At 41.9% G+C, this 19,292-nt stretch overlaps 1 protein-coding gene across 1 annotated transcript in view; it reads left to right on the forward strand.

The window, feature by feature from the left end:
• Nucleotides 1-18,795, forward strand: part of CPS1 (carbamoyl-phosphate synthase 1) — a gene marked incomplete at its 5' end in the record, with an annotated part of 89,886 nt that extends 71,091 nt beyond the window's left edge. The window contains 9 exons of the mRNA XM_084524739.1: nucleotides 614-721; nucleotides 1,867-1,956; nucleotides 3,385-3,555; nucleotides 6,161-6,235; nucleotides 9,146-9,244; nucleotides 13,751-13,810; nucleotides 14,776-14,888; nucleotides 15,451-15,580; nucleotides 16,829-18,795. Of these exons, the coding sequence (XP_084380865.1) occupies nucleotides 614-721; nucleotides 1,867-1,956; nucleotides 3,385-3,555; nucleotides 6,161-6,235; nucleotides 9,146-9,244; nucleotides 13,751-13,810; nucleotides 14,776-14,888; nucleotides 15,451-15,580; nucleotides 16,829-16,927 (945 nt within the window). The 3' untranslated portion in view covers nucleotides 16,928-18,795. The remainder of the gene's footprint in view (nucleotides 1-613; nucleotides 722-1,866; nucleotides 1,957-3,384; nucleotides 3,556-6,160; nucleotides 6,236-9,145; nucleotides 9,245-13,750; nucleotides 13,811-14,775; nucleotides 14,889-15,450; nucleotides 15,581-16,828) is intronic.
• Between the last annotated feature and the right edge of the window lie 497 nt (nucleotides 18,796-19,292).

The following is a 19,292-nucleotide window of genomic DNA, read 5'->3' on the forward strand; positions in this document are numbered from 1 at the left end:
ACTAATCAAATACAGGTTTCACAAAAAACACAAACTTGTCATTTAATAGAAATACTGTTTTCAATATTCATTTTTAACCAATAGACAAGATCATTGTCTTTTCTGGATATCAAGGTAGTGCACCTTGATACAATTCATTTAGCTTAAAACCTTAGGGCCTGAGTTTCTCCTGCTTGGTTCTCTCCACAATTAAAACACCATGAAAGAGTAAGCAAATGTTTACAAATGATGGGGAATGACACCTCGTTTGTGTTTGTAGCAAGGAGAACTTAAAGAGCTGGTTTAAAGCCTAATGGGGCCTTACCTTCTGAGTCAGCAGTGTTAGAGGGGGTCGTAGGATCTCCAGACTGTGGTAGCTTCTATCGTTTTCAGTTTGCTTAACCACAGAATGAAAGACACTAACACGATTCCCTTTTTCACATGCCCTGTGTCTGCTGTAGGCTGTTCTTCCCAAAATCTTGGGAGATTCCCTTTTTGACCCATCTCTTTTGACTTCTGGATAGAGCTCTCTTCAGGAGACTGCTGGTCTGTACACAGCAGAGGGTTTGGACTTGGGGGCACAGTTCATGGGAGCGTGTGAGGTGACTAATTCCTATATAATTATTGTCTGCAGGTTATCTCGCATGCTATTTCAGAGCACGTGGAGGATGCAGGCGTTCACTCTGGAGATGCCACTCTCATGTTACCCACACAGACTATTAGCCAGGGAGCCTTGGAGAAGGTATGTTTTGCTCTTGCACTGAAAAGAAAAGGAAAATAAGAGTTGGAATCACCTTTCTCCTTGCTTGAGGAATTCAGGAGAAATCAAATCATCAGTGTTTTTTAAATGTCAGTGTAATTTGTGCAAATGTAGGGTTTAAGTGTGTACCCTTTGGCTCTGCTGTGCATACTGTACTGTGCTGATCATCTGAACTGTACCCCGTTAATTTAAGAAGTAGAGGTACACGCTTTTAGATTTTTTTTTTTTAATTATTATTATTATTTTTGTTTCATCCTTTTTAGGACAAACTTTCATAGCAGTGGAGGAGTGTCTAATTGAGTATGCTGTTGTCCACTTCTCCCAATCTTTAAGTGATTAGGTCAGATGTGTGAGTGTATAGCTGCCTGCCTTTTCTGGAAGGGATTTTGGAATGAACGAACCTCACCTAATTTTGACTTGTTCCTCTTTGAAGAATAAACCTAGGAATACAGAGTTAGCTGTCAACATGCATTTTCAAAACGAAATGTGCAGTCCTCCATGATGTCATCCTGCCTGTGTTCCAACTCTGTGAAAATATTCAAGGCCTTGCTTCTGAAAATAGCCATCTTCTGGAGCCAAGCTATTCAAACACTCGTACTGAAATGGTGTGGTTTCTTGACAACCTGGAAAATATGGCCATAGTGTTTTCTCCCAATTTGTTCCAGAGTATTTCTGCTGACACACCTTCCACTTATCTGTGATGGGACAGGCTTGTTGGTGGAAGACTCTTGGGATGCCTGTAATAGCAAGTAGTTAATCTCAAATGGCAAAACATCATTATTCATTATTTCACAAAGAGAGTTATATAGGCTCCAGTGTGCAACGTAGGAATTACAACAGACAGGACAGGCTTTTATTTTGTCTTTCTCTCTCCTTCTCACATGCACATGAAGCTGTGTTTTTACTTCTGCCCTCAAATGGAGCCCTGGGCTCTGGATTACCAGACAGATTTAACAGTTTGCTTCTGAAAGATAATGCTCTTGCCAAAATGAGGGTATAGTGAAAAGCTATGCTATAGCAGAGAGATGGGATTTAAAGGAATACACGTGAGGTGATTTATTGATGTGGGGCTATTTTGTAGGATTTTATTTCATATATAATAACCACACACATCCTGTTTTTTGTAGGTAAAAGCTGCTACAAAAAAGATTGCAAACGCCTTTGCCATCTCTGGTCCGTTCAACATTCAGTTCTTGGTGCGAGGCAATGATGTGCTGGTAAGAGCTCTCATGACTGTTGGAGGAAACCAGACTCTGCTCTGGCTAGCTTGGTGCATGGTTCCTGTAGTCCCTGGCACGGAAGCTCTGTGCCAGTCTCAGCTGTGGGTTTCTAACCTACCTTGTCTGATGGTGTGTGGCTCACCTGTGCCATCCCTGTGACACACAGCTCCCCCTGCCTGGCTGGGACAGAGCAGCCTTCCCTGCCTGTGCAGTGCTGCCACTGAGAGTGAAGTGGGTCTGCTTGCGTTGTCTGTCAGCAATAGCTTTGTTTCACTGTAGGCTTTTGTCCTTCCACAAATCATCAGTGTTTAATGTGATGGACAGCACCGAGACCTGTGTCTCATCCTATAAACTGCATATCATTGCTTTCAGCTCTGTTATCCTCTCTGATCTTTAGCTATTTTGATTGTTAAGATAAGTCTTCCAAGTCAATGGAGAGAAAGAAAGACAATTCCAGTGCTTAAGCCTTTAATATAAGCTGTTAAGATAGTTTCCTACGTAGTATGGTCTTAGTAGCTATCAGTAAGAGCAGCATGGCAGACGTCTGACCCTTTACAGGTAACAGTTAGTGCTCTGTGGCTAATGGAGGAAGGTCAGAGGAATGAGAACAGTTTGACTGAGGAAGCAGCGAGTGGAAGGAAATTCTGCCATGGTATAGAAGAGTATGTTACTGGTGAAAGATTCTGTTTGGGCTATTAGTTGAGAAGAATGTTCTTAACTCATCTTCACCTTTCTGAATAACCATGAAACAGAAGAAACTCCACAGAGGGACAGAATGGAGTCTTTCCTTCCTTGATGTCCCTCAGTGGTGTTTGCCTTTTCTCTGGATAACCCCTCTTTTTCCTCCTGTCCTGGCTTACCTAGTCTTGCCCTGGTTCGTTACCCCTTAGATCTAACTTACAGCAATTTCTCTCTTGCTAATGAACTCCATGGTGTGCTTCTCAGCAGGGTGCAGAACTTCTGTTTCTTGCTTGGGTCACTGAATGACTCCCAAAAGTAGATAAGGAAAGTCAGTAATGAGTGGTGGCCCGGGCATTTGGGAAGTGACATTACTATGGAAAAAGAAGGTGGACTTCTAAAGCTTGTATCTAATACAGGTGCATCAATTCCCTTGCTTCTTGTGCACTAATTGAATTGTGTATAACACAATTTCCAGAGTGATTTCTAAATTAATCTGGGGTCTAATTTTCAGATGATAGAGCTGAATCTCAGCTGTGGAACCCCGGAGTCCTTCTGTCTCAGACTGTACTTCCCATTCCTCATTGGTGTCTGTAACACCAAACACCATTTCTGTGCCTCTTATTTGACAATCTGAAGAGCACCTCTGCCAAGAGGAGTAAGAACTGATTTCCAGAACCATGAAGTAATCTGTTTTTTCACTGCACAGTGCCTGACCCTGGTATTTCTCCTTTATAATCCCATCAGGTGATAGAGTGCAACTTGCGGGCTTCACGCTCTTTCCCTTTTGTATCCAAGACTCTGGGTGTGGATTTCATCAACGTGGCCACAAAAGTGATGATTGGAAAAGAGGTTAACGAGTCAACCCTCCCCACGCTGGAGCAGCCCATTATTCCCTCCAAATACATTGGGATTAAGGTATGGTTTCAAAAAGCACACAAAAGAAGAACAAAACTGTGTCAGCACTTACCACATTAATAGGTTATAGTATCTTAATGCCTGGAGAACAATTTACTCATTAGCCAAGGGCCAAATTGACCCTTTCCAGTTTCTGTTACAATGTACGTTGGGAATTTTAGAGACATCAAAGGAAAAATTTCCAGTGCTTATTAACAAAATCAATCTCCTTTTATTTCTTACTTTGACCCCACTCAATTACGTTTCTAAACAACCTGAAAAATACGTACTTGTGGGATTGAATGCTGAAGTTCAGGCTTTTTTGTAACACTGTCTGAAATATGTTTGGACATGCACAAATTTATGTTTTGAGTACCCCTAGATTTTATGTTCAAGATTTAGGGCGTGGGCTATTGGATGCACAGAATCTCCTTTATATGCATGACTAATTAGTTAAAGGGGGTGAAAGTCTTGGATCCTTTGATTTCAGTGGGGCCAAATTTTCCCTCTTCTTAATTACTGAGCTTATACGGCACCCAAGATACCAAAGTATCCTTTAGATGTTTTTGAAAGCTTGGTGGAAGAAAAAGAATTAGTTGAAGTACCTAATCATAAAAATCTAGAACAGCAGTGCAGAAAATATGATTGATAATGAAAATTGTTCATACAGACACATTCCAGCTTTAATAGATCCCATAGTAAGTGAAAACTGAGGAAACAGAAAATAGCTAACATCTTTCTGCTAACAAAATCTTCAGACCTATTAAAATACAAGCCACGTCCATGACCATCTCAGGTTATTTGCAAGCCAGTTAGCCTGGAAGTAATTTTACATTTGATTTTGGTGCCACAGATGAGTATTTTTCTGAAATTCTAATCTGAGATTTTTTTTATTCTTGAGTCTCGTTTCTATAGATTTCAATTATTTAGGCTTAGGGCTCCTGTGCTGTTGTTAGCTAACCAGTCCAGAGTTTGGTCTCTCCTGGGAGTGTGGGCTACAGAGTGGAAAACCTAGCTATGTTCTTGAAAACTTCACTACAAAGGCTTTTGTACTGCTGGTGTTCTGTATGGATTTGTCAGATGTAAAAACCTGATAATGCCTTTGGAAATGCTAAACTTTGAAAAATATTCCTGTTAAACCCTGTTCTCGTTATTTGAGTGTCATATTTTTTGTCCTCTAACGGTTTTATTGCTAGGAATATTTGCATGGAAATGGGATTTTGTTTCTCCAGCAGTTCTTAAGTGCTCTGAAAGGGGAGAATATGAAACTGGTTTCTTTCTCAACGTAGCTACTCCTTTGTGAATTTGAACTCCCACTGTCTTGTCATGTTTGCTTTCGGAGTGACACAAGTACAACCTGACCAAGTTTAAATCCTGGGTAGAGCATCTCTGACTATGTTTTTAAATGAGATTTATTTGCAGTATCAGTCTGTTCCTGCTGATTCACGTTCATGCTTGTGGCAGACAAAAGTTCAGGCAACTAGTTGGAAGGCTTTTCTTGATTGTTCCCTTTCAAGACAAACTATGCATTAAAAATGATCCACCTTGACTGTCAGAGCTTAGCTTAAGAACATAGAGTTGGCTACTGTGAAAATTTTCTCTTACAGGAGAAACAAAACTGGTCTAAAATTCACCAAGAGGTGACGTTTATCGAAAAACCTTTCTCAGAGAAATTCTGCTGTCACGTTTTAGTTGGTCATTGTTAGGTGTCGTGAACCAGCAGCTGTCTTGTCTGCAGCATTACCTCAGAGACTTCCAAGCACAGAATTGTGACTCTGGATTTAAAAGCAGAATATTTTCTATGCATCAAGGATGTTGTCCTAATGTAAATACCCATAGTAATTTAGGATAGAGAAGCCCTATAGGAAGTTATTTGCTAGCAGACAGTTGTTTTGGAATGTCTGCAACATGTAGTCAGTGGCTGTTTATGAGGGAGTTGTTTTGGCTTTTTTGTTTGTTTGTTTTATAGTCAAGTTAGATGAGATCTCAGAGGCTAACGAAGACTGCAGTGTCCTATATCCTCAGAATAACCATGAAGATAACCAAGAGTTACAGCATATCCTTATGAAAGGTCACAAAAGTAGTGATGTGTATTTTTTGGAGGAGAGAAGAAAAAGATGTGAAAATTATTTGCCAAGATTCAGCTACTTTCCACCAAAAGAGTGTGTTCTTGTGGAATGGTTTGATCCTGTGGATGAAAACTTCTGCTGGAGAAATGTTTTGTCAGAAGAGCTGACTTGCTTCAGATAGTATCTCTTCTTGTTTCATGAATTAAACACTTCACACGCTTTCTGTTTCAAAATGTGTCTTAAAAATGATAGTGGGTTATCACAGATCAGAAATCTGCCGTCAGGATGTGAGTGAGAGAGCAAGATTGCAAGAGTTAAGAGGAAGATTTATTGGTGAAATAGGTGTTTATTTGTTCCAGTCCAGCGAGATGCTGGGGAAGCTCCTTTGCCAAGTATTTCTTTGCTTATCAGCCTTGACCAGTGCTTCTTTTGGATTAATTCACGTCTGTCTTTCTGTTGCTTAAAATGTAGCTCTTTTTTTTTTTTTTTTTTTTTTTGTACTGATCTATTAAATATGGTTCATCCCCTTCTCACACCCACCCTCTTTCTCTTACCAGGCCCCGATGTTTTCCTGGACCCGACTGAGAGATGCTGACCCTGTTCTGCGATGTGAAATGGCCTCGACTGGGGAGGTATCTTTTAGATTTATTTATTTTTAACAAGTTGTCTGTAAACATGAATCTTTGAAAGTGATCTTATTGCTGCCTGAATCACAATGGCATCTGTAGCTTCTTCAGAAAATTGAAAACATCTTTCTTATCTGTACAAACACATTGTTCTGGAAAACCCGATTGATTCAGCCACTGGATGTCCCTCTTTACCTGCATGTCGGCTCCCTGACTTGGACCTGGTTGGTGTGACAGCCTGAAATGAGTTTGTCTGAGAGCTGTCGGGTTCTGGGAGGTTCTCAGTGCATCAGGCCATTTTATGAATCACCTGCTTCTTGACAGACACGCATGTTCAGCTTTCCAGCCCCTCATTGGCACGTACCAGAATAGCAATATCGAGATTCCAGGTCACGAGCCTTTGGTCTTGGAACGTGCTAGTTACTTAAAGGCAACAACTACATGTGGGGATATTTTTGTTGTTGCCTGGTAACCATCAAGACATGTCCCAAGGCGCAAAAGGTGAGAAAGAACAAATAAAATGCAGTGGTTGCAGTGTTGGCTGTCAGCAGGACGAGGGGGAGACGGGGCTGCTTTACCCACTCTTTCTGCAGCAGGGTGAGGTGTTTCTGAAACGTGTCTGCCATACAAACAACACGCTGTAAAGGCACAGAGCTGGTCCTCTTCCTGCGTAGGCTCAGCGCTGATGGGAGCCCTTACCCTTCCAGAGGTACATGTTTCTGCATACACCTTTTGAAGGGTTACTAGTTCACATGGAACAAAGAGGTTTGTTTGATTCTTCCTGATCTTCCAAGAGCTTCTGCAGACGTATCCAAGATATCTCTGAACTTGCTTGCTCAGTTACTTCTTGAGAAGATTGCAATAACGGATTTTTCTCTGGAAAGCCCACTTGGGAAGCGATTAAATCGTGAAGCTATTACATTAGGCTTAACTCTGCTCTGCCATAGCTGGGCAGGTAGCAGAACCTGGGCAGCTTCATTTGACATGAGCTTGGGAATGTCTCCATGGGCTGTTTTCATTAGAAAAGGCTTACCCTTTTAGTACGAAAAAGCATTAGACCCAAATAAATGGTTAGAACAGCCTTAGGTCTCCTACATCTCTCCAGAATTACTTTATTTTGCTCTTTTTAACATGTGGGAAAGCAGTATTGTGGAAGATTTCCTTTAATGTAGTTAATGCACAGAAAAATGCCAAGTGACTTCCTTATTTTCAGAACAATGATGACTACACAGAAAACATTTGCCCCCATCCACCCCCCAAAAATGAATAAAAATGTGACTAAGGGCAAGAATTATCCTTCTGTGCTTTATATGGAGTCAGAGATTACCTTGGTCATAAGGGAGGGATTATTAACTTTTATGAGTTGGAAAGATCCATATTCACAAATGCCATAAAATGTGACAGTTATGAAGGTCTTTCTTATGAGTGAAGGAAGGATAATAACTCTCCTCGGGTAAAATGCTCAATTATTCCTCAAAGACATTTTTAACACATGGCTTGATTTGGGCTGGAATTTGTCACATCTACCTGGGAGAGATGTGTTTTACTGGAAGTCTCGTTCCTATAACAGTAGCAGACACAGTCCTGGGGGTTCCTTCAAGTTTTGTGGATATTTTGGTCCCACTGTAATATTAGATAATCCTCTCCTGGCAGGGTGAAAGCCCCTGGCCCAAGCGTATAGGGTAGGACTCTCCACCATGTAGAAAGTCTAGGAGATGCATAACCCCTCAGGAAATCAGCACAGGAGAACATACTGAACACTCAAGGGTGAGTTTTTAGAGAGAAGCTGAGAAAGAAGTTGTCATGACTTTTTTTTTTTTTCCCCCTTCCCTTGTGGGATTTTTGTTTGTATATTTTTTTTTTCCACTTCAGAAGATCTGGCAAATCACCATTTGTTCTTTGTACGTGACATTCTGGTTTTTGCTCACCATGGTAACAGGGAGACCATGAATGTGAGGACTCACTCGGTGATGGGAAGGACCATAAGAGGAAAATGGGAGAGCAATTCTCAATCAGCCTCTTTATCTCATCTGTATATGTGTGTCGATTTGTTATTTCAAAGAGAAAAAGCTGGGATGCTTTCTGCTTCTGCCTGTTTTTCAACAAGTGTGGAGTTGGCAAGGGCTGTTTTCTTTTCCTAAACTTTCAAAAAACCTCTTTCTGTCATCAGAATTCTGGATTTGGATAAGGAACACAGTTCAGTTCTTGCAGAAATCATTATCATCTGATGGTCTGTAAGCAACTGAGCTCCACAGGCAGTTCTGAGTGATGGAGAACTGCTAAATGACTTTTAATGATTTATCAGGTTTTTACTTGTAAAAAAAAAATGTTATGAATTGGCACATTTCTTTTTGTTATTTTCTTCAGTACATACTGGCATTTTGCTTGAATTCCATGAGTTTTTGAAATTCTAATGGAAAAACATCTTTATTTATTGTGGCTTGTCTTTACAAGAAACTTCCAGGAGTGCATGACAGCACAGGTGCAGTTTTATCAGAGTTTGCTGTGTCCACACACAGAAGCATGCCTGCATGCAGAACACTTGCTGGTATTTAAGCATTATATAATGTTAAGCACTTTTAATGCACTTACAAACACTGGAGCAGAAGCTGTGTGCAGCATTCACATAACTCAGCAAAATCAATTGCTGTTACTCCTTGGTGTGCCGTTTGAAACTAAAGTGTTGCCTATTCCTTCGTTATTGCTTCATTAAAATTGAGATTTGTCTGCAATGATTTTCTGATTTATTTTTTTCCCATGCCTGCAGACTCTGTGCAAAAGCAGTCTTATTGTGCCTGAAGAAGTCAAAAGAGCATATTTAAATATTTTCTTGTTTTTTAAAGCACTGTCCTTGGGTTGTTTTTGTATTTATTTTTTTTCCCCCCCTCATGCCTTGTTCTTTGTGCCTTTTCCTAGGTTGCGTGCTTCGGGGAGGATGTGTACTCTGCCTTCCAGAAAGCAATGCTTGCCACTGGGTTTATGTTTCCCAAGAAAGGAATTTTGATCGGAATCCAGGTAATTCCTAAAACCAAAGTTGAGGAAGGATTGACAGAGGAACTGATTAATTGTTGTCTTGTTTTCGTTCACACGTCTGTGAATGTGTTCCTCTGCAATCAGTCTGGAAGTGCATTGAGACAAAGGAACAAACACAATAGGGAGATCTTTACTGGGGCTGGCCCAGTGTTTTTTCTTCTGTCTCCTGGTAGTTTCTACTGGAAGTTGCAGGAATCTGCTGAGGGCAGGACCCTCAGATCGCTACAAGCAGAGGCTTCAGAAAGTTAGAAGCCACCTTTCTGCAGGGAATAATGCATGTAGATGATCAGTTCATTGAAACCAATTGAAACCACTTCCTCTCAATGCACCGTTTGCATATCACAAAGCTGGACCTGCTAAGTTATCCCCATAAATGGCAGATTTAATTCCAGGCAGAGCTGTCATGTCATCCCACAGTGCAAAAAATATGCTGCTGCTAGGTTATTATGTGGCTACAACACTGTCAAGCCACTAGACCACCACCAGGTATGGCACTATTGCATTCCACTCCCCATTGGAGTCACGATGGGAATTTTGGGACTGCATCTTGGATATGTACCCAACACGTCCAGTGACTCCATATCAGAGCAGACCTTGGAGTCTAGGGATTCATCTTTTGCTGTCTACATCCCTCATCGTTGCTATACATGACAACAAATTAAAACAGTGTAATTTCAAGAACGTCCTCCAGTGCAATGGCTACTGCAGAGAGCCTTTACTTGAGTGAATTCCCAATGGGTTAGCTTTAGGAACAGCCCTGTTCCCTTCATAGTGCTGTGTCAATAAAGAGGATATGCATTTCAGGTGGCCAGGCAGAAAAGCAAAAAGGGTTAAATCCTTATCGAGGCATGGTTACCAATGGTAGGGGGTGCTGGGGGTAGATAGAGTTATAAACTTTGAGGTGTATGTATGTTACTCAAAAAAAAAAACAACACAAAAACAGACATTTCCTCTGTAACTATAACTTAGGCCACTTAAAGCCAACTAAATGCCTCCTTCCATATCTCTGTTGTGCTGGTAATAATTTTATGCCATGATTGCATAAAGCCAATAACCAAATAAGTAGAGCCCGTGAATTCTCCTGTCAGACAGCAGGGGTTTGAAAAATGTGTTGGGCTGTCTGTTCCAGCAGGGAATGTAAGGGACGTGTGTGAAAAGTGGACAGGAAGGAACATAACTTCTGCTAACACAGATAACCACTTAGTCCTCTAAAAAAAAAACACAGATTGAAACCCTTGCTCTAAGTTACATCAAATTAGCATAAAAGTCTTTGCTTGCTACCTGCTTTAAAACTTCAGTACAAGACTGGGTAGTTGATACCTGTATATCTAATCACTGCAGTACTAAAAAAAAAAAAAAGGCCAGGAGAAGGAAGAGCCCAGTGTCTAAAATTTAAGCTTATTTTCCTGATAGCAGCTAAAAGGGAACAGGCAGCAGAGAGTAATTTTTAGCTGTGGAAAGCATTTATGTAGCTTCAGTGTCAGTGTCTCTTAAACTGAGCCAAATGTTCTTTGTACAAAGGTCTTAAGGAAAAAGTAATAAAAAAATCAACCCCAAAAGCTCAAGCCCACAAACCTTTTAAAAATAACAAGATTCTATCTTTTGTAATGAGTGGTTTACAGTTCATTTTCTTGGGAAAGAGTCTGAAAAACAACAGATCAATTGATGAAACGTCTCTTTCCATCTCGGCATATTTCTTACATAATTAAACTCTGAAACAAGAAGTGTAAAGGCAGTGCTGAGAAGCAGCTATTGCTCCTTCACCACTCTTGAGTTTGTCGCCTACCTGCTTTTCAGTGGTTTGCTTGAAAATCTGCCAGCTCTGCAGACAGAGAGGAGAAATTAAACCTTGTAAGAAGGGAAGGTTGACATCCTCACCTGGACCCGACGCATAAGCTATGAGTGGTCTTCTCTCAGTAAAGGCTGGAGAAAAGAGAAGCCCCTTGCTGCACAGACAAGAGGCACAGGTTGGGCAGAGACCACCAGCAGCCTGGCTCTTGTTTTAATCCCAAACACGAGGTCATATGCTTCAAACTGCAAAGGTGGCAGTGCATCCTCAGAAGGGAATACAGGTTCAGAAGGGCAGATACCAGGACACTGCTCTCCATGACTGCTCAATATTTAAAACTGCATGGCTCTGAGGGCTGATGAGGTGGAGGCCCTGGCTTTCAAGCTGCAGGTGCTGTTATTTCCTCTGCTGTGGATGGTCAGCTGAAAACTCTCCTTCTGAAGACTTCATTGCTTTATAATTAGTTGCTTTCTTTGTTTCTTAGGCTGGATTTTTAGGTCTTGCAGAAAGAGAAAGAAGAAGCCAAATGGTGGTAAATTCTGCTTCCCTCAGTAGTGTCTGGTTCAACATACTGAAGTTATTCAGTGTAGTGTATTTTTGTCCTCAGTTTTAATTACGTAGGGCTGGGAGGCAGCTGCCTAAACGAGGACAAAAGTCACATAGATGCAGGTAACAATGGTAGAGAGGAAGATCTTTGCTTCCTTGCAAATGTTCTGCTCTTGGGTATTTTGCAGATCAAGAGTAGTGAACTCAGGTAACGTACCCAGCCTTGCTGAGGGCTTTCTGTGCTGGTGTACTCACAGTTTGTGATTCCAGCGGTAATCCTATTTCAGTAGCCACTCAAAGCTATTGCTAACAAAGCAATCATCCTCAAGATCGAGTGGGCAAGCACTCCTTCACATCTGCTGGCCAGCACCAGGTGGATCGGCAGCCAGCCTGGCCCACGAGCCCCCTGGATTGTCCCTGGGTTGTGAGCATTGCAAGCATCAAGGTTCCCCAGAATTTTAGAGGCCTTGTGCCCTCCCAGGTTAAATGGGGCATGGCTTTCTTGTTAGACGAAAGAACTGCTGCCAGTTTATGAGAGCTGATAAACTCTCATATTTGACCTCTTTTCTTTTCACAATTTGGAGAAATCTGTGATGCTAAAACCCTGAGTCTGCCATCAGATAATTTATATTTTACGCAAGAGGAGTTGAAAAGCTCATTTTATTTTCTTTCCTGATTGGGCTATTCAGCGCTATCTCTGGGAGGGAGTGCATCTGTCTTACATCTGTGCTGGTGACCACGAGATGCAGAAAACGCTAATGGAGTATTTTATTTTTAAATCCCAGCACTCCGAGTCTGTTGTTTCAAGGTAACCTTCTCCCTTGGTTCCTTAGGTACGGAAAGCATAGCATGCTCCGTGGTGGATTCGGATACAGAATTCAAGATGAGCACAGAAGATGAGCTGGCTTCATTTTGAGCCTGATCTTAGTGAGAAGTGGCGTAGTGGTGTTTAAAGGACTGAGGATGTAGCCCTCTACAAATAGCAAGGTGTGCTAGCAAACATGAGAGAGAGGTTATAACAGAACTTTTGCTATAATGGAAAAAGAATATAATTCTTCTGCAATAAATATCTTCCACTAAATAAATCTGCTTGTACTTTTCACCTTTAGTAACTAATGGCTTCTTACACAAGTTCTCTCAGTCAGCTTGTAAATCTGAGGCTGCTCGGATGCGAGCTGACAGCTGTAATTTCTTTTCATGGAGAGGCTGTTTTATGTGTCACAAGTGTTCAGTACATGTTTGATATAAGTTTATAATACTGTTGTGAAAGCCAGCCCCCTGACCAGAAGGCAGAACGGTTCTCTCTCACTGGGAAGCTGCCAACCCTGTCACATTGTATATTTATATTCTCCAGTTAGTGTAGAAAGCAGGATGGCTTCAGAATGAGGTTCTTTCCAAAGTCTGTACTGCTCAAATAAAACCCTGTTGACTCCTTTTCTTTGTAGGAAATAGTTCACCCTTCAAAACGTTGCACTCAGCCATAAAGGTTAAGCCCTCAGTAGCTTGAGAAGGGAGCTTGCAGTAATCTGACTTGCAAAATGGCCAGATGAGGCTAAAGTTGTAAGCGAGGTTCAGCCAGCCTTGGCAGTGAGTAGGGCATGTGCTGCTTCTGATCTTTTAGTTGCTGTACCTTCAACATCCAGACAAAAGTTGTGCTGGGATCAAATGCTTGCTCATCAGTTGCTCTGGAATGGCTTGCTCATGTACAGGCGTCTACAGGAGGTCGTCTTATCTCTATTTTTTTTCTAAGTGATGTTAGATCTAGGTGTGCAGCCTGAATATTTCCTGGGTGCCTGAAATACCTGGCATCCACATTCTCATGGGAACAGGGCATTCCAGTCTCCTGAGTGGTGTATTTGAGAAGAAACTGCCCTAATATTTCATATACAGGGATGTTTTGTAATTGCAGTGGAAATTAATATGGGAACACCCTGGTGTTGTAATGAGGTATGTCTCAGCTGAGAGTGACTTTGGGCTTTTCAGGATCCAGATGGTTTTCTTGGAGTGGCAGTGGACAGGCATGTTCAGCCATGTGCTGAGTACAGAAAGGTGTATTTGTTTCTGCACAGGCTGGAGGAGCTCTGTGTTGGTATACAAAATCCTGTTTCTAAAGCCTAGCTTTGATACTTTATCTAATTATTTTCCTTTTTCAGAAGTCCTTCCGCCCCAAATTCCTCAGTGTAGCAGAACTGCTGTGTGAGGAGGGCTTCAAGGTAGGTGGTTTCAGTTATTTAAAGTGTGGTGGTTTTATAACACACAAAGCTAGAGAGTTTTCAAAATTTGAGATGTACTCAGCCTGCCATAGGAGCAGGAGAACTTTGGAGTTCATTTGGAGACAGAAAAAAAGGAAATTTTCAAAGTACAACAGGGACTTTTGGCTGAGTGATCTGCCAAGTCACTAGGTATCACCCAACTAAAAGTTTCCGTGATCGTGTAATTGAACAAGCAGGCCTAAGTCACGAGTCGTGGCAAGAACAACCCTGGCTCTACTATCAGCCAGCAGCCAGGATGTCACTCTGTAAAAATGAATTTTCCAAGAAACAAACAAACAAAAAAGCCAGGAAGAGGAAGAAAAATGTCCTTGTTATAAGGAGAGAAAGTCTTCACAGTGCTTCATCTTCAGTGACACTCACAAGCTGCAGACTTAGGAAATTTGAGGTGTTTACATCCCTTTTGTAATTCTTGCATCATTTTGAATCCACATACTTACTGAAAGTTAACAACGTGACCACAGAAGACTGGGGAGAGGTTTATAGTATTAAGTATTTAAGCACTATTTTCCTCAGTGGCATTAGTGTAACTACTGGATTTACAGTTTTGCCTTTCAAAACTTAGTGCCAGGCAGGAAAAAAAAAGGGCAAAAAAATCATAAGCAGTTGAAAGTAAGCCCTATTGAAATTCAGAGGGATTTAAGTATTCCTAAGCCACTTACCAGTTTCTGGATGTGTTACTACTATTCACTGACTCATCCATCAGCAGACAATAGATAACAGAAAGTTGGGAAAGTCATGCTATTCTGTGTGTCTCTCTTTATGTGGAGAGACGCCCTTGTGATGAAAAATGCCATCCGAAATCACCTCTGACAACAAGATTTGTGTGTTGGGTCATACTCACACGAGTTAAATGAAACGTTTCTGTATTATGAGGCACATGGTAACCTTTTCTTTTCCCTCAACAGCTTTATGCCACAGAAGCAACCTCTGACTGGCTCAATGCAAACAGTATCTCAGCAAACCCTGTGGCATGGCCATCACAGGAAAGCCAGAATCCCAGCCTCCCGTCAGTCAGGAGGTAAGAGCGGTTCTCATCTTGTTGAAATTGCATTGACATCCAGGATATCAAATACAAGGGACAGATTTCTGGTCCTGTTGGGATCACTAACAGTGATTTAATGGGACTTCAGGATTTAGTGCAAAAATCTTATCTGATTTTGCCCAGAATTGTGACAGCAGGGAGGTTTTACTGTAATTAACGAATATCTCGTTGAACAGTCCTATTTAATACAGCATGGATGTATTGCTCCACGTTACGTTTTCATGCAAGAATACGTGGGATCTGGATGTGTAGCCTGTAGTAACAGTCCATCACACCTTTAAAAGAGTTGTGCTCAGCTGTATGAAGGCTGAATATTACTTTGTGTTAATGAATAGAACAGAAATAAAACCCCAATTCTCGAGGCCTAGCTTAGCACCTCAACCCCCCAGCCCTCCCTTCTTAGGGTGTAAGACTTGACATCAAAAACTAAATGCAAATGAAAATTTTCAGTGTTGTTTACGTGCATGATTTTGTATTCATCACATATTTTCGTTAAGCAAGATACACTGTGATACTATCTTGGGCATTGTTTCTTCAGGCTGATAAGGGATGGGAAAATAGATCTGGTGATTAACTTGTCCAACAGCAACACCAAGTTTGTCCATGATAATTACATGATCCGGAGGATGGCTATTGACAGCGGGATTGCTCTACTCACTAACTTCCAGGTACTTCCCATGTTGTTCTTAATCACAGGAGCCTTCAGAGCTTCGAAGCACTTGGAGCGCTAGGTGCCAGTGTATTTGGACCCTCGTTATTTCTGATAATTAATAATGTGCCAGAAAATCAGGGCAACACAATTGTTTGAGTGTATTTTCCTTTTGTTATTGTGCAAAATAACATTGCTTAAAATGGAATATAGAAGGAAAAAAATATCTTGGGTCCTGTAATGTAGCTGAAATTGTTGCTGTGTCATTTTCAATTCAGAGCAAACTCCTTGCACAGGATTCCCTGCAACGTTTAAATTATGCACGGAAAGATCTTTTTAGTGGGGTGTTTTTGTAGTTCATGGTTCTTAAAGCTTCAAGCAGGACATAGTTGGGCTTTCTTGAATGACCCATGGGTCAATCCAGTTCCAGAGTACCATCCAAATGGAATTGCTGCCTGTGTATTTAGTCCTGTTGTCCCCAGTTGCAAGTCGTTATGTGTTTGTAGCTCCTGACAAAGCCCATTCACATACTGATAGGGGAAGGGATATTTAGAAATGAAAGTATGACTCCTGCTGCCAGTGGTAGCTTGACTTCCTTTGCAAGTGGCTTCAACTGTCACAAAAGGGCCTCATCTGGCTCTCATTAAACACAGCGGCCAAATTCCCCTTGATTTCACTGGGCACTGATGTAGAACCCAGTGACTTGAGCTGGTGTCCAGCTGTGCAAAATCTTCTGCTGTGATTGGAGTGAGTGGAAAGCAAAGAGTGCCAAGCTCCAAGTTCCTAGACAGGATGATGCCAAACATAATTAGCAGGAACGGGGAACTGAAGACCCATCCTCTGCCTCCTAGCAGAACACACGCTGACAGCCAGAACGGGGCTTCTAGCCAAAATTTATTACCACAGCTGCTTGATGCAGGTGAACACTTCTGATTGCAGAGTTTGACTGAGTTTTAAAAGAACAGCCCTGTGTTCTCTTAAAGGCTTGGGTGGTAGGGGGAACAACAGCTCTCCCAGGACAGAACCATCTTGCCAAAGAAGCCCAGCAGCTCTACATCCCTCCAGGTGGGCAGGAGAGCTCCAGCGTGCTAGAGCCAACAGCTACATGAAGCCACCTTGAAATTGGTATCGATGTGGATGGACTTACAGGAGTGGACCTGCCCAGGGCAGTTCCAGGGTGACGGTGTAGAAGTGTTCCAGGCAGTTCCAGGGTGACTTCTGCAGAAGGCTTTGCAATGCTCAGTCTTCCTCTGCTTTGTATTGACAGGTGACAAAGCTTTTTGCTGAAGCTGTCAAATACTCTGGGAAATTGGACTCCAAGAGTCTCTTCCACTACAGACAGTTTGACAATGGAAATGCTGCATAGAAGAGCTATGTCCAGCCTGCAATCTTACTGCTTCTGGCACCACGGGAGAGGGGATCTCAGATCATCCACCTAACTGTGCATTTTATAGCATCTGCACTGTTTGTCTTTCCAGCTTACACGAGCTAATTCCCAGTGAATACTTCTGATTGTTCATTGGAAACCCGTCCTCTCCTCAGCCTTTCCACCATCTTGTCTCCATTTCCACTTAGGAACAACTATTACTTACTCGAGGGGTAGATCTAGCCACCACCATAGCAGAGGAGATGGAAGGAGATACAAATGCTCCTACGAGGGAGTAGCTCCTTCTTTTGATAACCAAGACTGTTCCTTCTTAGAAAGACCTTTTTTGGGTTCATACTTCCAGCTGTTCCCATGCTGGACTGCCGGAGCCTGGCCCCAAACTCCCATAGCAAGATGTGTAGCTTCCTTTCCATTGCTAATTGTTGAGGATTTTACAATTTTCTATAATGATTAGACATCCTCCTGTTCAACTTAACCCAATGATACCACCTGTCATGGTACAGAACTGCTGAGGGTGTTGGGGTGTGATAGAAGCTCTTTAAAGAAAAAGGAACACAAATTCCCCACGATTCCCTGCAGTAGCTCTAGCTAAGGGGCATGATTCACTTACTTTTGTTTGTTTTATTAACCCTGGCTAAGCATCTTCTTCTGCAGCCTACAGATCTGATGAGAGACAGAGGCTACGTGTGTGTACTGAATTTCTTCCACATTTTGCTCAGTCCTTCGGGCTTTTATCATTACTGTTTTTAAAATTCTGGCTCATCATTCTGAATTCAAGCTGCCATCGCTGTATTGTAAAAGCCCTCAGCATTGTGTCTGGCTTCAAAAATGGGGAACTCCCTAAAGATGTCTTTGTACTGTGATTGTGGGCATTAAAATTGAATCTTTTCAGAATAAGGTGAAAGCGTTGCAGTGCTTTAATCCTTCCAAACAAGCGACCCCTTCATTTTCACTCCAGCCTTCTCTGCTGCTTTTTCAGCGCTAGCAATGCCTGCAAATGCTGCCCACGGAGCAGACTCCTCCTGTGCCACATGTTGCACATTGCCACGAACTGATAGTATAGCAGAAGACTTCAGCAGCTCCATGGCCAACAGGACTGCGTGCTGTAAATGTAGGCAGCAGGCAGTGTAACTGCCCCTAAGTGTTCACCAGCTAGGGACCACACGCTTGTCTTTTTTCCCCCATGTTGCAGCATGTGCACAGTATACCTTGGAGCTGGAAGATTCAAAGTAGGACTAATGCTAAACCATTTCAGGAATGTTACTAAATTTGATGAGAGCTGTTATTGAAAGGTGTAAAGGAAGGGACGGAGGTTGTGATGACTTTTTGTACTCTGGGAATCCGTGAACAATCACTGATGTGTGCCAGGACCAAATTTAGAGCTAGGTGTAGACTTAATTCCTGATCTGGTTGATGTTCCAAGTGCTCTGATCGTGGGCATGTCATCAGGACCAGCTTCTGCGGTGAACACAATCCTGCCTGCTGTGCGTAAGGAGAGCTTTTGCACTTGTAGGGTAGAAATGTTATTAAACAAACAAACAAACAAAATCAAAAAACAAACCCACCCATCCAGAAGAGGTCAGAGCCATCAACTGCTCACCCATTCAGCTGTGAAAGGAATGACTAACGGTGCTTAATGAAGCAGTACTTCTCTAAATGCATCCTGCACTTTTTTTTTCCAGTGGCAAAATTCCCATTAACAACTGGTGTCATCTCACGTCTTCCCCTCCTGCCTTTACCTCTAGTACTGAACAAAGTGATGTCTTCAAATGTCTGTATTCTCGTGTTCTTCTTTTTCTATTTTGTAACTTTCCTCATGAGCTGAAAATGAAATAAATGCCCTGGATTGTCACAGCCACTCATTCTTGAAGTCTTCATTTTTTAATAAAATAGTTTGTTGGTTTTTTTTAAAGCACTGATGACAAAGCTCTACGTGTACATCTATCTATACAGTCCTGTTATTTATTGCAGCATCTGTAGGTACTTAAACCACAGTTGCTTTGGTGTCTACAGGCTCTCATAAAATTAGAGTGGAATTTAGTAGAGAAACACACCACTACTGACTATATGCTGAGTACTCTGTAATTATGCATTAGGGTTACCATTTTGCTGCTGGTGCTAAACACCAGTCCCTTCCCTGCTCCTCCAAAGCAGGCGTCACTAATACACTCCCCGCTTAAGCAGACCCATACATCATCCTGAGCTGTCCTTCCCTACATCTCCTTTTGGTGCCTCTTCTTCCCCTGCTGAAGAAAAAAGTTCTTGTTTCCCCCAACTGATGGAAGATAAACTGTACCTCGTATAAAGGTCAAGAGGAGCCAGGAAGTCATCCCCATGCTTACCT

The sequence above is a fragment of the Aythya ferina genome (assembly GCF_964211825.1).
Source record: "Aythya ferina genome assembly, chromosome: 6".
NCBI classification, from domain to species: domain Eukaryota; kingdom Metazoa; phylum Chordata; class Aves; order Anseriformes; family Anatidae; genus Aythya; species Aythya ferina.